This window comes from Alternaria alternata, assembly GCF_001642055.1.
Source record: "Alternaria alternata strain SRC1lrK2f unplaced genomic scaffold CC77scaffold_31, whole genome shotgun sequence".
NCBI classification, from domain to species: domain Eukaryota; kingdom Fungi; phylum Ascomycota; class Dothideomycetes; order Pleosporales; family Pleosporaceae; genus Alternaria; species Alternaria alternata.
In genome coordinates this window covers 317,981-329,699 of record NW_017306220.1, presented here as the reverse complement: position 1 = coordinate 329,699, position 11,719 = coordinate 317,981, and the positions used below count along the sequence as shown (strand labels likewise).

At 50.8% G+C, this 11,719-nt stretch overlaps 5 protein-coding genes across 5 annotated transcripts; all 5 read left to right on the top strand.

Moving 5' to 3' along the window:
• Positions 1–402: 402 nt before the first annotated feature.
• On the top strand, positions 403–1,672 carry CC77DRAFT_1082511 (ankyrin; the record flags this gene model as incomplete). The annotated part of the gene is made up of 1 exon (XM_018529363.1): positions 403–1,672. Exon 1 carries the CDS (start codon positions 428–430, stop codon positions 1,670–1,672), a length of 1,245 nt encoding a protein of 414 aa, XP_018380044.1. The 5' UTR covers positions 403–427.
• Positions 1,673–2,416: 744 nt separating this feature from the next.
• On the top strand, positions 2,417–4,373 carry CC77DRAFT_1054847 (hypothetical protein; the record flags this gene model as incomplete). Its single annotated transcript, XM_018527819.1, has 2 exons — positions 2,417–3,459; positions 3,641–4,373. 2 exons carry the CDS (start codon positions 2,417–2,419, stop codon positions 4,371–4,373), a joined length of 1,776 nt encoding a protein of 591 aa, XP_018380043.1.
• A 49-nt stretch (positions 4,374–4,422) lies between these two features.
• On the top strand, positions 4,423–6,771 carry CC77DRAFT_1082505 (hypothetical protein). Its single transcript, XM_018529362.1, has 2 exons — positions 4,423–5,808; positions 6,118–6,771. The coding sequence occupies exons 1-2, from the start codon at positions 4,885–4,887 to the stop codon at positions 6,517–6,519; spliced, it is 1,326 nt and encodes a 441-aa protein (XP_018380042.1). The 5' UTR covers positions 4,423–4,884; the 3' UTR covers positions 6,520–6,771.
• A 737-nt stretch (positions 6,772–7,508) lies between these two features.
• On the top strand, positions 7,509–9,328 carry CC77DRAFT_975162 (SGNH hydrolase). Its single transcript, XM_018535914.1, has 3 exons — positions 7,509–8,082; positions 8,141–8,565; positions 8,618–9,328. Exons 1-3 carry the CDS (start codon positions 7,906–7,908, stop codon positions 9,282–9,284), a joined length of 1,269 nt encoding a protein of 422 aa, XP_018380041.1. The 5' UTR covers positions 7,509–7,905; the 3' UTR covers positions 9,285–9,328.
• Positions 9,329–9,622: 294 nt separating this feature from the next.
• Positions 9,623–11,483, top strand: CC77DRAFT_1001193 (DNA primase large subunit; the record flags this gene model as incomplete). The annotated part of the gene is made up of 3 exons (XM_018523149.1): positions 9,623–9,812; positions 9,866–10,398; positions 10,453–11,483. 3 exons carry the CDS (start codon positions 9,623–9,625, stop codon positions 11,248–11,250), a joined length of 1,521 nt encoding a protein of 506 aa, XP_018380040.1. The 3' UTR covers positions 11,251–11,483.
• Between the last annotated feature and the right edge of the window lie 236 nt (positions 11,484–11,719).

The window sequence follows — 11,719 nt, the reverse complement described above, 5'->3', positions numbered from 1 at the left end:
CCGAGGACGACGCAGATCAGTGGCACAGCGGTCCCTCATTGATGGCTTTTGCGGCACGAAGTGGTCTTATCGACCTCACTAGCGTTCTTCTCACAGCGACGGCTACGGACCCAGACCTGAGAGATTGGAATGGACGGACTCCATTGATTGTAGCGGCAGCATATGGCCATGTTGATGTTGTTGACGTTCTCCTTACGTCGAATCAAGTGTACATCAATTCACAGGATGTTAATGGCTGGACAGCGTTACTATGCGTTACTGTCGGACGGCACAGAGAAACTGTTGGGCGGCTTCTGAGGTGTTCCAACCTTGACGTAAATTTGCAGGAATCGAAGCACGGCCGAACTGCTCTGTTTTGTGCGGCCGAGAACGAGGCTGACGATACCATCGATCTACTTCTGCATCGAATTCTAGTACTGTCGACGCAATGAATAATGAGGGTCACACTCCACTCATACCAGGCGCAAGAAGTGACCAGATAGGTGTCGTGAGACGGTTGCTTGCCAATGGCGATGTGCAAGCTATGAGTGGAGATACTACAAAGGGTCGAATAGCACTCTCTTGGGCTTGTAGAAACGGCCATACAGAGACAGCAGATATGCTACTTGCAGCGATTCAATTTGATGTGGACTCTTTGGAAATCGAGTCCAGCCGCACGGCCTTGATGTGGGCAGCTGAGGCTGGTCATATCGATCTTATGCAAGTAATATTACGAGCGGTGCCGGTTGACCTACGCACACAAGACACAACGCAAGGCCGGACTTCTTGCTCGCTCGCAGCCAAGAGGGGTCATCTCGAGGTAGTAAGCATGTTCTTGAACAATGGGTGCATCGATGTTGCTGGCATGACAGATCTCGAGTATGGGCGAACAGCCTTAGCGTGGGCAGCTGGAGATGGGCACACCGCTGTAGTGAAGCTCCTACTGAATCAAAGCCACGACCGTAGCCTGGGATTTGCGCTGGATTTCTATGGCCAGACGGCGCTTTTTTGGGCTGCAGCAGATGGACACGAATCGACTGTACGCGCATTACTCGCGTACGACGAGAGCGATGTCGGTCTCGTTAGCAAATCTGGCTGGACGCCTCTCATGTGGGCTGCGTCTGGTGGACACGCACCTGTAGTAGAAGCCCTTTTCCAGGCCGCGAAGTTGGGTGTCAACGTCAAAGAATCCAAGCTTGGCAGAACTGCTCTCTCCTGGGCTGCAGCACACAGCCATGCGGAGGTCGTCTCGATACTCCTCGAAAACAACGACATCGATATAGATCTGCCAGACGATGAAGGCTTCACGCCTTTGTTCTGCCCTATCAACCACAATCACGAGGTCATTGTGTCGCTGTTGCTGAGCACTTCCGTCAAGGTAGACGTGGTGGACACGTCAGGTCGTAGTCCGTTAATTCTAGCTTCGGAGTTGGGGTACGCGGGTGTGGTGAGTCGTTTGCTGGAGGTTGGACATGCCGATGTTCACATCAAAGACCAACGAGATCAAACAGCGCTCTCACTGGCGGTCGCAAATGGCCATGACGATGTAGCCTCGATACTTATCGAGTTTGGCAGAGCGGAGGTCCCCTATCCTGGTGATCTCATAGAATCTCCATCGCCTGATGAGTTTGTAGAGATGCATGAAGAGAAATCGGCTGCTGGAGAAGGCCGCAGTGATCATATTGCGAAGTAGCCTGTTAGAAATATACTCTAACGGCTTTATCACACCCCCGTCAAGTCCAATTTCCGGTGGTTGAGACCATCCTCAGTACACAAGGAACTAAAACTTCAAGGTGTATCAGCCTCTCTTTCTAAAGCTATGTAGTTGTTCAACGTAAGCCTAGGTACCTGAGGTCATTAGTCTTAACTGCACATGCGCTTGTTCAATTCCACTATAAAAAGAAGTGGTTATATATTATGATACTCTAGAAAGAGGTAGGTATATATCGATATACTTAGATATACTATTCTTAGACTTAACTTACGCTTAGACTACTTTGACTTAACTTATACTTACCATTGTTGTTAAAACTATAGACTATAGGTCATAGTTGAGTTAGAGTCTTACGAACTCTGACTAAATCTGACCCAGCCTAACCTAGTTACTAGCGTACGCAGTAGGATCGGAACATTCTGGATCTCTAGCGCAGTAGTTTACTTAGGTTAGAATCAAAAGACAGGCAAGTTTGCGTGAGAGCGTGAATCAACTGTACCTAGCTGACGTTCTTCCGATCAAAGCGGAACAACATAGACTTAATGAAAGACTGCCAAGTTGAAGTTTACGATGATTTCAACCCTTTCTCATAGGCACAACCTTCAGCATTCTCAACCACAACCTGTCCCGGGAACCTTTTCATCCTGATACTAAGTGGCATCTAAGGCAAATTAAGTACATAATCTGTGCGATCACCTCAAGTGCCTGTACAACTTCTGTACAATGGCATGGCTGCCACCAACATCTCCAGCTACCCTGCGCGCCTCAAAACGCACCTGCGAAGAGAACACCAAAGACTCCATGAAGACGCAATGCCGGAGTGAATTCCAAACGCTCATTGAAGCTCCCAATGAGTTCCCCAACAATTACTCTCAGGCGTTCTTGGGATCCACTCCACAATCATCATCGTCGCTATTTCCTGTTCAGCCTGCGTATCCAGACATACCCGATACACGACTTCCAGATGTCAACGGGATTGCTGTAGGCCATCAAGTTCCACCTTACGACACGTATGCTCCAGCCCCCGCATACAGAGATTTGAATGGACAGTACAGCCTCACAGTACCCTACCAGCCTCCACCATCTACTCAGCGGAGCCACGACTATGTAGACTATCCGCATCAATACCACCCGGACGAACAAGCTATGAGTGTGCTAGGATCATCTGTGCCTCAAGTTCCGCCTGATCAAGGACATTATTACCCTTTGGACCCTTCGATCGCTACAAATCCTCCAGTTTATGAACAGCCAGTAGGGGAGAGGCTTATCTTAGCCCTAACTGCAGCAGGCTATGGCCAAGATGTTCCGGCTTCCATATCGGCTGAACAAGCAGCGTGGCAAGACATTTACACCAGACAAAACGCATGGCTTTTTAGAGCGGAAGCAGACCTCCAAGGTCGTATTACCGAGATCGTTCCTGGTATTCCCCCTGAGCAAGGCGCTTTAGGAAGTTCTTTTGGCATCGAACATGATCTGATTCCCACTGAGGTGTGGTCTTTGCGCTCTCTTTCGCCTTTGTTACGCTATGCCGCGTACCGTATGTTGACTGAGGAAGCGCGTGAGATGATTATGTATAACCAGGCTAGCGAAGATTTTCAGAGACGTTGGGCGTGGATTCTGAACTTTCAAGCATTTTTGCTGCAGAAAGAGAAGGAGTGGGTGGAATCCTTCGAACAGATTGTCGATACGCACAGACGCCAGTGTTGGGACCAGAAAGTGGAAGAGCAAGCCATCGAGACCCCTGTGAACCAGGCGATGATTGATGCGTTCGAGCGATCGAAGATGAAAACTCGCGGTTCCATCATACCCTTTCGACAAAATCAGCGACTTCACTCCAAACGAAGAGGGAATATACCAATGCATGCACCGTTATGACAGGAGGTGGCCTTGCTGCAAAAATGGGCTGAATGAGCATAAAATGAAGCAAGCGATCTATAGAAGTATCAGTACGTGGAAGTCACAGGTTGAGCGCCTGATAGAGAACGGCGATTTGCATCGGAGCCATATGACCTGGCCAACACATCAGAATCAGGCGTTGAGACGAGCTCAGCTCGCTGCAGAAGGGCAGCGAGCACGAGTGGAATCAGGCAATGGAGAGGTAGAAACAGAGCGAAGTGGTAACGAGGAGAAGAAGCAGAAACAGAAAAGGCAGATGGACAACACGGAAAAGGTTAGCCAGGAGAAGAGGAAACAACCAGTTTCGCAGCAGGAATCATTTGGAGATGCGATGCCTGGATCTTTATCTGCTGCGACACCAAACTCAAGTCAGCAGTATGAAGGAATAGCACCTCAACTATGTCCTGATGTAGCTGTTGCACGACTCGCATTTGATTGGATTATTGCACGGATCAACATGCGAGACAAGCAGGATTTTGAGGATTGTCGACTTGTGGAGCAGCGTAAGAAATGGCCCGACTGGCCACGCTTCGAGGAGTGGTGGGCTGCAAGGCTTTCTCAGGTCCAACTTTTGCAGCTCTCACAGGACCAGAAGATTGTCCTGAAGCGTCCGGAACCATCTAGCATTGCGGACAGAGAGGCAGCGTTTGATGAGAAGACCAAGGAACTACTGCCGCTTGAGGCACAAGAACCAGCTGATACGGAAGAGAATACTGAGCTAGACGGTTCAGACCTGGACGGGTTGTTCGATGATGGTGATGAAACAAATCTCCAGGAGGCATAGAGAGCAAGAAGTTCGAGAGTGCTCTCGTGTTTTGGCGATAGCCTAGTATTGAAGTTGTCGCTATCACAAACAGTAGTTGACAGATCTTATTTTCGGACTCATGTACTGTGAGTCACGATTTGCATTTTGTATTCACCGCAAGTGAGAGCGTTGAACCTGAAGCGCTGACATTGTGAAGTCATGAAAGGCATATCGTCTAAGATACGTATATATCTCTCGCACAACGCGACTGAACAGCGGTTGCGATGAAATGCATTGTGCGTGCCCAGTCCATATCGGTTTCGATGTCGTGTCTCATTAAGTACGTCTTCCCTTGTCCTGTTCCTTGCACAAGGTCGCAAAGGAGTGCCTAATTTGCCCCCCTTAGCCTTGGAAAGTTGCACAGACATTCGAGTCACAAGTAGTCGTGAGAGATGATCAAACTCCTCTGTCCATATTTCTTGGGTCATCACTAACCCATACAGCTTTCTAATTGACCTGCCCTCACGCATACATAGGTCCTCGAGTCGAGATGCCATCACTCTTGAGGAACACTCTCGATCACGCCTTCGTGCGTAGTAAGCGCCCCGGAGATGTCAAGGTCCACAGGGAGAAAGAGTCATCTCGAGGATCAGCCTCGTCCTTGGCACCACACGAACGTATCCTGCACTACGTTGGCAAAGGACGTACATATGTCTGCCGATGTACGAACCCTAGGCGGCATTCCGTGCGTATCTCCTGCGTGGCTTTCGAATCGAGGCATCTGAGTGCAGATCTTACGCTGTATCTAGAACGCCATGATCTTCAATCATGCGCCGTTGCCGACTTACAAGATTACCACGAATGGCAAGACGCCAAGTGGGAGGTAGAAGAGGTCTACGCTGACGAGTTTCATTATGCCAATCGAAACAAGGACGTTGTGTGTCGCTGCTTACAGCCATGGAGCCATGACTATGGCACCCCTCGGCATCCCGAGATCATCGAGCGATGCGCGGAGTTCTTCTGCGCACACACCGGCGAGCTCACGGCTACCAAGAAGCAGTGGAAATCCTTCGACAACAGCTCACCCCCTCCGTACTCATTCATTGTACGAGACCAGCCTGGTCACCCGAGAACGTACCAAGACAGCGGGAAGAAACATCGACCAACAATATCGCCAGAGGTGAAAGTGCGGGACAAAATCGAGCGTAAAGCTTCGGTCATGCCAGAACATCGTGGTCATGTCTCAATACAAGAAGCAACACCAGAACGTGAGCCAGGAATGCTCTCTCAAGCGTGGCAGACCGCCCATCCATCACTTTCGAAGGCTCGACCCGGTGCAGAATCGGCTTACAGCACACCGATGGGCACCGTACCACCTTCAAGGTCGGCAAGTCCTTCAGTAGCACTGAACATGACCCAGTGTGCTTCTTCGTCTGCCTCCTCGTCCCAGTCTCAAGGCGAGGCAGATACAGCTGTGAATACGGATGTGTTTGATCCGTCGCGCACACGAGACTGGCTTGCCGTTCTAGCTCTCACTACCTGTTACATCTGCTCAGTGTATGAAAAAAAGGCCATTCGTGGGCTGCTCAAGCGTTTTCCAGATCTGGAGATCCCAGATTCCGCTGAGATGCAAGCAACGGGGATCGTGCATGGTAGCTATGACGAGGATGCCGACCTTCCAAATTCCGACTCTGGTTCGATGAAAGGAGCCCCGGTCCCCGGCGATCCTCTTGGTATGCACGGAGAAAATGGATGTTACGAAGAGGGTGTGGGATACCAAGAGGATGATTATGGTACCACAACCCGCCGTGAACCTCTGCCGTTCGACAATGGTCTGTGGTACCGAGATCGTCTCCACTATGAGAAGTATGGAGATATGGCCAGCCAAATTTCGGTGGAGGAGCTTTTCGCTCGTAGTTTGCCAGTCGAACTTCCAGGTTTCGGCCGCGATGAAGGAAATCAGACTCCGGTTGCAGAACTCACAGATTGTAGATCGCCGGTGGAACTTCCGGCTACACCCGTACGCCGACGACACACTGCAACGCTGAAAAAGCTCAAGGGACGGGAATGGGACACAGCTTCGGAATTGGAAGCCAAGCACTCGAGACTCCGGCACGAACAAACCATCAATGGTACGTTCGATTACGCACGTAAGACCGCAAGACTGAGCTCACCCTTTGAGTAGAATCTTCATACCGCGACATTCTTACTGCCCTACCAAGAGGAGTTTCTTCTTCGCCATGCTGTAGCGCATTCCCCTATAGACCTTGCACGTGCTGAGCAATGCCAGCTGTGCGGTCACCATTCTCGGCATGCACGAAAACGACTTGGTATGCTGCCGGATTGTGGTTGCGTTATACGTGGAACATATTTCCTGTAGAGATTGCGCAAGCTTGACCAGCAGTTCGGCAGATGTCCAGTCTGTGGCATAGCAATGTGAAGGCGCTCGTGCATGATGACTGAATTAGCCGCTGAATGTATACTTAGGATATGTTCGACATTGCAAAAGTATACTCCAAAAAGATATCTATATAGCTATGTGCTTTAGTGACCACCAGCACGAAGCTGAAGTTCGTTAGCCTCTACTCGCCGCACATTTCCAGGCTTCACAACGTTTAGATGGTTCCAGAGCAGCTACACAAAGCTCAGAGATCCAGACTCTGTGGAACTCAAACTGGGATCACTCTCGCCCAGACATCAATTGGCGGTTTGATGGACAAAGAAGAGCGCGAAGCGAAGGAACAACGGTAACTATGGGAGAGCGGTGGAACGTGCGCGTCTAAATCTTATACGGTCAGCTGCGATGGTCCTTTGACGGATTCGACTTGTTTCCATCTCATTCTGCTCTCATACTCTTCATTACACACGAAGGCCTCTCTTTGACTCAATGGTGCTGTAGTCAATAGCTGACCAGCCCAGGGATATGAAAATGACGTCATCTCCGCCATTACTCTGTTCGGACACGATGAATCCTTCACAGCACACACGTGAAGGAGGACGCGTTGTTGATGCACTCGCTCTCTAACATCAGTGTTCAAGTACTACTCGGGAACCGAAGCAGACATGTAGGGTGGGGCATCAAAGCGCGCGATGTAGGACTAACGCGTTTGGGATCAAGCTTTGCTCGCTCCCAATATCTACCTTCTGAAAAAGCGCTATGCTATGCAATGTGGAAGTCATGATTTTATCATATAAACTATTGTTGTTCGGGAGCAACTTCAAAGATATGCAAATACTCATTCGTGGAACAACGCTTGACACGATCTCAAGTTGGTCTGAGCCCCCGGCTATTCTCAGGACAAAAGGCAGTGGCTATAAGACGATCATCCTATACCCTGCGGAATTAATCACTTCCAAACGCCCGCTCGCTCGAGAGCTGCCTCCCCACATCATTTGCGGTTGTCGCATTGACAAAGTAGCCGCCTCTACTGAAATTGGAGATAAATTGCAGTACGCAATGTGACCGAGCAAAAGCTTGTTTCGAAATGCTAAATGAAGTGGTCAAAAGCCAGTCGAATGCCGCAATGTTTCCTTGTCATCCAGGTCGCTAGTGTTCCCGTTCTACGTCCCGATGATTTATACGTCACTCCTTTCTGTCACTTTAGCAACGCTTTCTTTGATATCGCCGACTGTCAATGGGCGTGCGATTGAAGCTGTCGAGAAGCGACAAGATGCGTCGCATTGGATTAACACTTGGACCAGCATGCCGCAATTGGTAGAAGCGAGCAACATGCCGCCAGCGCAATTCGTATGGCAAACCCCTACACTATTCTAGATACATCTTCGTAATTCTAACATGATCGTAGAGTTCCGGAAGTGTTCTCCGAGATGCGACACTCCGCCAAACCCTCCACATGTCTGTCGGCGCCCCGAAGATCAAAATCACAATCTCCAACACCTTTGGTGGCTCTGATCTCCCCATAACCGCAGGTCCCGTTGGGCTTCCAGCAGGTGGTGCGGCGGGTGTTAGTGGCATTCCAGCCTCGCCACTGGCAGCCATCACTGTTGGCGGGAAAAGCAGCTTTACTGTGCCCAAGGGCCAGGTTGTTATCAGCGATGAAATTTCTTTCGAAGTCAAACCGCAGAGCATGCTCACAGTGAGCTTGTACAGTCAGCAGGGGCAGAGCGGAAGCAGTATCACTGGTCATCCGGGCAGTAGGACGACTAGTTGGTTTGTGAGTGGAAACAAGGTCAATACTACGACTTTCTCTGGAACTTCCAGTGTGCACTGGTATGTCAGAACTGTAATCTATGTAAAGAGGGGCATACTAATTGAACTACAGGTACTTCGTCAGCGCCGTTCAAGCCTACGTACCAACCAACACCAACTCTATGATGGTCCTTGGCGACAGCATCACCGATGGACGTGGTTCAGATGACAACAAGAACAACCGCTGGCCCGACCTCGTACTCGCCCGACTTCAATCTTCCAACCACACCAACGTCGCCATCTGTAACCAAGCTGCAGGCGGCAACACAGTCTTAAGCGGCGGTCTGGGCCCACCCCTCCTAACTCGCTACAAGCGCGACGCCATCGATCAGCCCGGCGTGAAATGGGTCATGGTCTTTGAAGGCGTCAATGATATCGGGGGCGGCGCTGATAATGCCGCCACGCAAACCTCCATCGGTGATGGCCTCATCGCTGCGTTCAAGCAGATCGCTGCTGATGCGAAGAAGGCCGGTTACACCACGATCGGTGGGACGATTACGCCTTTTGCGGGAAACAGCTATCAGGGTGCTGAGAGGGAGAAGACAAGGAAGAGGGTGAACAAGTGGATCCTGGAGAGTGGGAACTATGATTTTGCAGTTGATATTGCGGGTATGGTCGCGAATAAAGCGAATACCGAGCAGTTGGATCCGAAGTACAATGGGGGTGATGGGTTACATCCAAATGTCGCGGGGTATCAGGCGATTGCTGATGCGTTTCCAGTTGATATCTTCAATTCGTGAGGCAAATCGGGCTTAGGATAATACAATTCTTTGGTATAGCGCATCAACTTTATGAAACTTGGCCGCCAAAGGTCGGTACAAGACCATGATGATCCTTAGAACGTCTATGTAGATGTGAGGAAACCTGGATAAAGCCATCAAGATTGTCTACTCTTGATTTACAGCTCGCATATGTAGAACGCGGTGTTGACAGTGAGCCAACAGGACACGCCAGTCGCGCGCTGGCTACATTTGGCTAGCGTGTTTTGCGCGTCCACGCGAACGCGCCTGCCACTTTAACATGATCAACCTCCGCAACGTCAACGCCGCCGCAGAATACGCAGCATATCTACAACGCCATGATCCGCCACGACTACTCCCGCGTCGACCCCAAGCGCCGCGCGCAGGTCGACCCCAAGAGACGCCAATTCGCCAAAGCGGACTTTGAACAGCAGAAATATGAACACAGGCTCAACTTCTACGTCCTGCCTCCCACGGCAGAAATTACCTTGGACGAGTTTGAGACGTGGGCTATCGACAGATTGAAGGGTCAGTCTGTTGGCTATGTAGTCCTGAGCATTCGCTGACGATGCCCGAAACAGTCCTCTCCGAACTAGAAGCCTGCAGTTTCCGAAACAAGAGTCCAGAAGAGACGGCCGAATACATGAAGAGCATATTGGAAAAGTACCTCCCACTGCGATCAGATTCGTCGCGAAGTCAGAAATTACAGGAGGAGAGGCGGAGAGACCACTATTCACACTTCATCCTGCGCCTGGCCTTTTCCTCGACCGAGGACTTGCGACGGCGGTTTTCGAGACTGGAGACTATGCTGTTTACGCTAAGGTTCAAGGACGACGATTTACGAGAGAGGCAGGAGTTTGTAAGGAGCCTGAATCTGGAGTGGGAAGAGGTCAGGGAAGACGAGAAGAGGGAGCTGAGGGAGGACTTGCATGCTGCGAGTGGCATCAAGAAGGGCGAGGACCAGGAATGGTTCAAAGTGGACTGGGAGCGCGTCCCCGAGCTCGTGTCACAAAGAAAAGTCCTGCTGAAACGAGGAATGGCCTACGTCCCGCAACGAGAACAGATGAGTCTGGTAGTCGCCGAGTTCACCAAGAAGCTCGACGAAGCACTCGAGGTACCCACGCCGCCATCTCTATCCCCTAAGACAAGGTCACTAACAACTGTCTAGCTGACAGCACGCGCCCTCCCTCGCCTCGACGAAGACGACCGCCTTGCCCCCATACTCGCCCACCTCTCTCAATCCTTCACCGCCCCCGACGCCGCATACACCACCGCCGACGCCAACATCTCAGGCCTCAGCACCATAACCGCGGCTTCCATCGACACCCTGTCCCAAAACTTCCCCCTGTGCATGCGCAACTTACACATGACACTGCGCGACCAATCGCACCTGAAGCACTTTGGCCGGCTCCAATACACCCTGTTCCTCAAAGGCATCGGCCTGAGTCTAGACGAATGTCTCGTCTTCTGGCGGCGCTCCTTCAAACTGATAACAGACGAGAAGTTCCAAAAAGAATACAAATACAACATCCGACATTCCTACGGCGACGTGGGCGGCGACGCAAACAGGCGCGGACGCGGCTACACCCCTTACTCGTGTCAAAAACTCCTCACGGAGCCGCTACCCGGTCCGGGACAGTCCCATGGATGTCCTTACCGCACCTTCACGCCGGACAACTTGCTCTCGATGCTTCAGCGCGTCGGCGTAAACGACCGCGATGTGCTCAAAGTGGTCAAGGAGGACGTGGGCAAGCAGCGGTACCATGTTGCGTGCAACCGCGTATTTGAATGGAGTCACAAAAAGGAGATTAACAAGGTGAAGCAGGATGGGAGCTGGAGTGGGAGTGATTTGGATACCATTGTGCATCCGAATACGTATTTCAAGAGGAGTTGGTTGTTGAAGCATTTGGGGGATGGGAATGCGGGGGTTGTTAATGGGGCTGGGGGAGAGAAGATGGAGGAGTAGGGAGTGAGCAGCAGTGATGGATTGGAGTTTGGGTGCATAGGACAGCGCATGGTCATGAAGGTTGGGTAGGGTGTCACTGGCGTGTGGAGTGTGGCCTCTCTTAGTGGTGGATGATTTGGTGGCTTTTGCCCTGTTCAAAGACCAGCTTTTTTTCACGTCGATATAGCACTTTGATACTCTAGTACGCGTTCTATTGGCTGCGTGTCAGCATTACCAATTATGCTTCAGCAAGCACTCTTTGTCAACATATCTTTTCCCATGCCACCTCACATTACCCCCACGCCACTCGTTAATGATTGAAACAGAGTTCGTCCATTTCGCAACGAACATGCAGGCCTTGTTCGTGAAGGGGTGCCGTCTGGCCGGATGCGCATAGCCTTCAGTCGTTTTGAATTCACTGAGAACAAAGAAGATGATTGAAAGTTCCGCGCTTGATTAACGTGGTATGGTAGCTAATAATGTACACTTG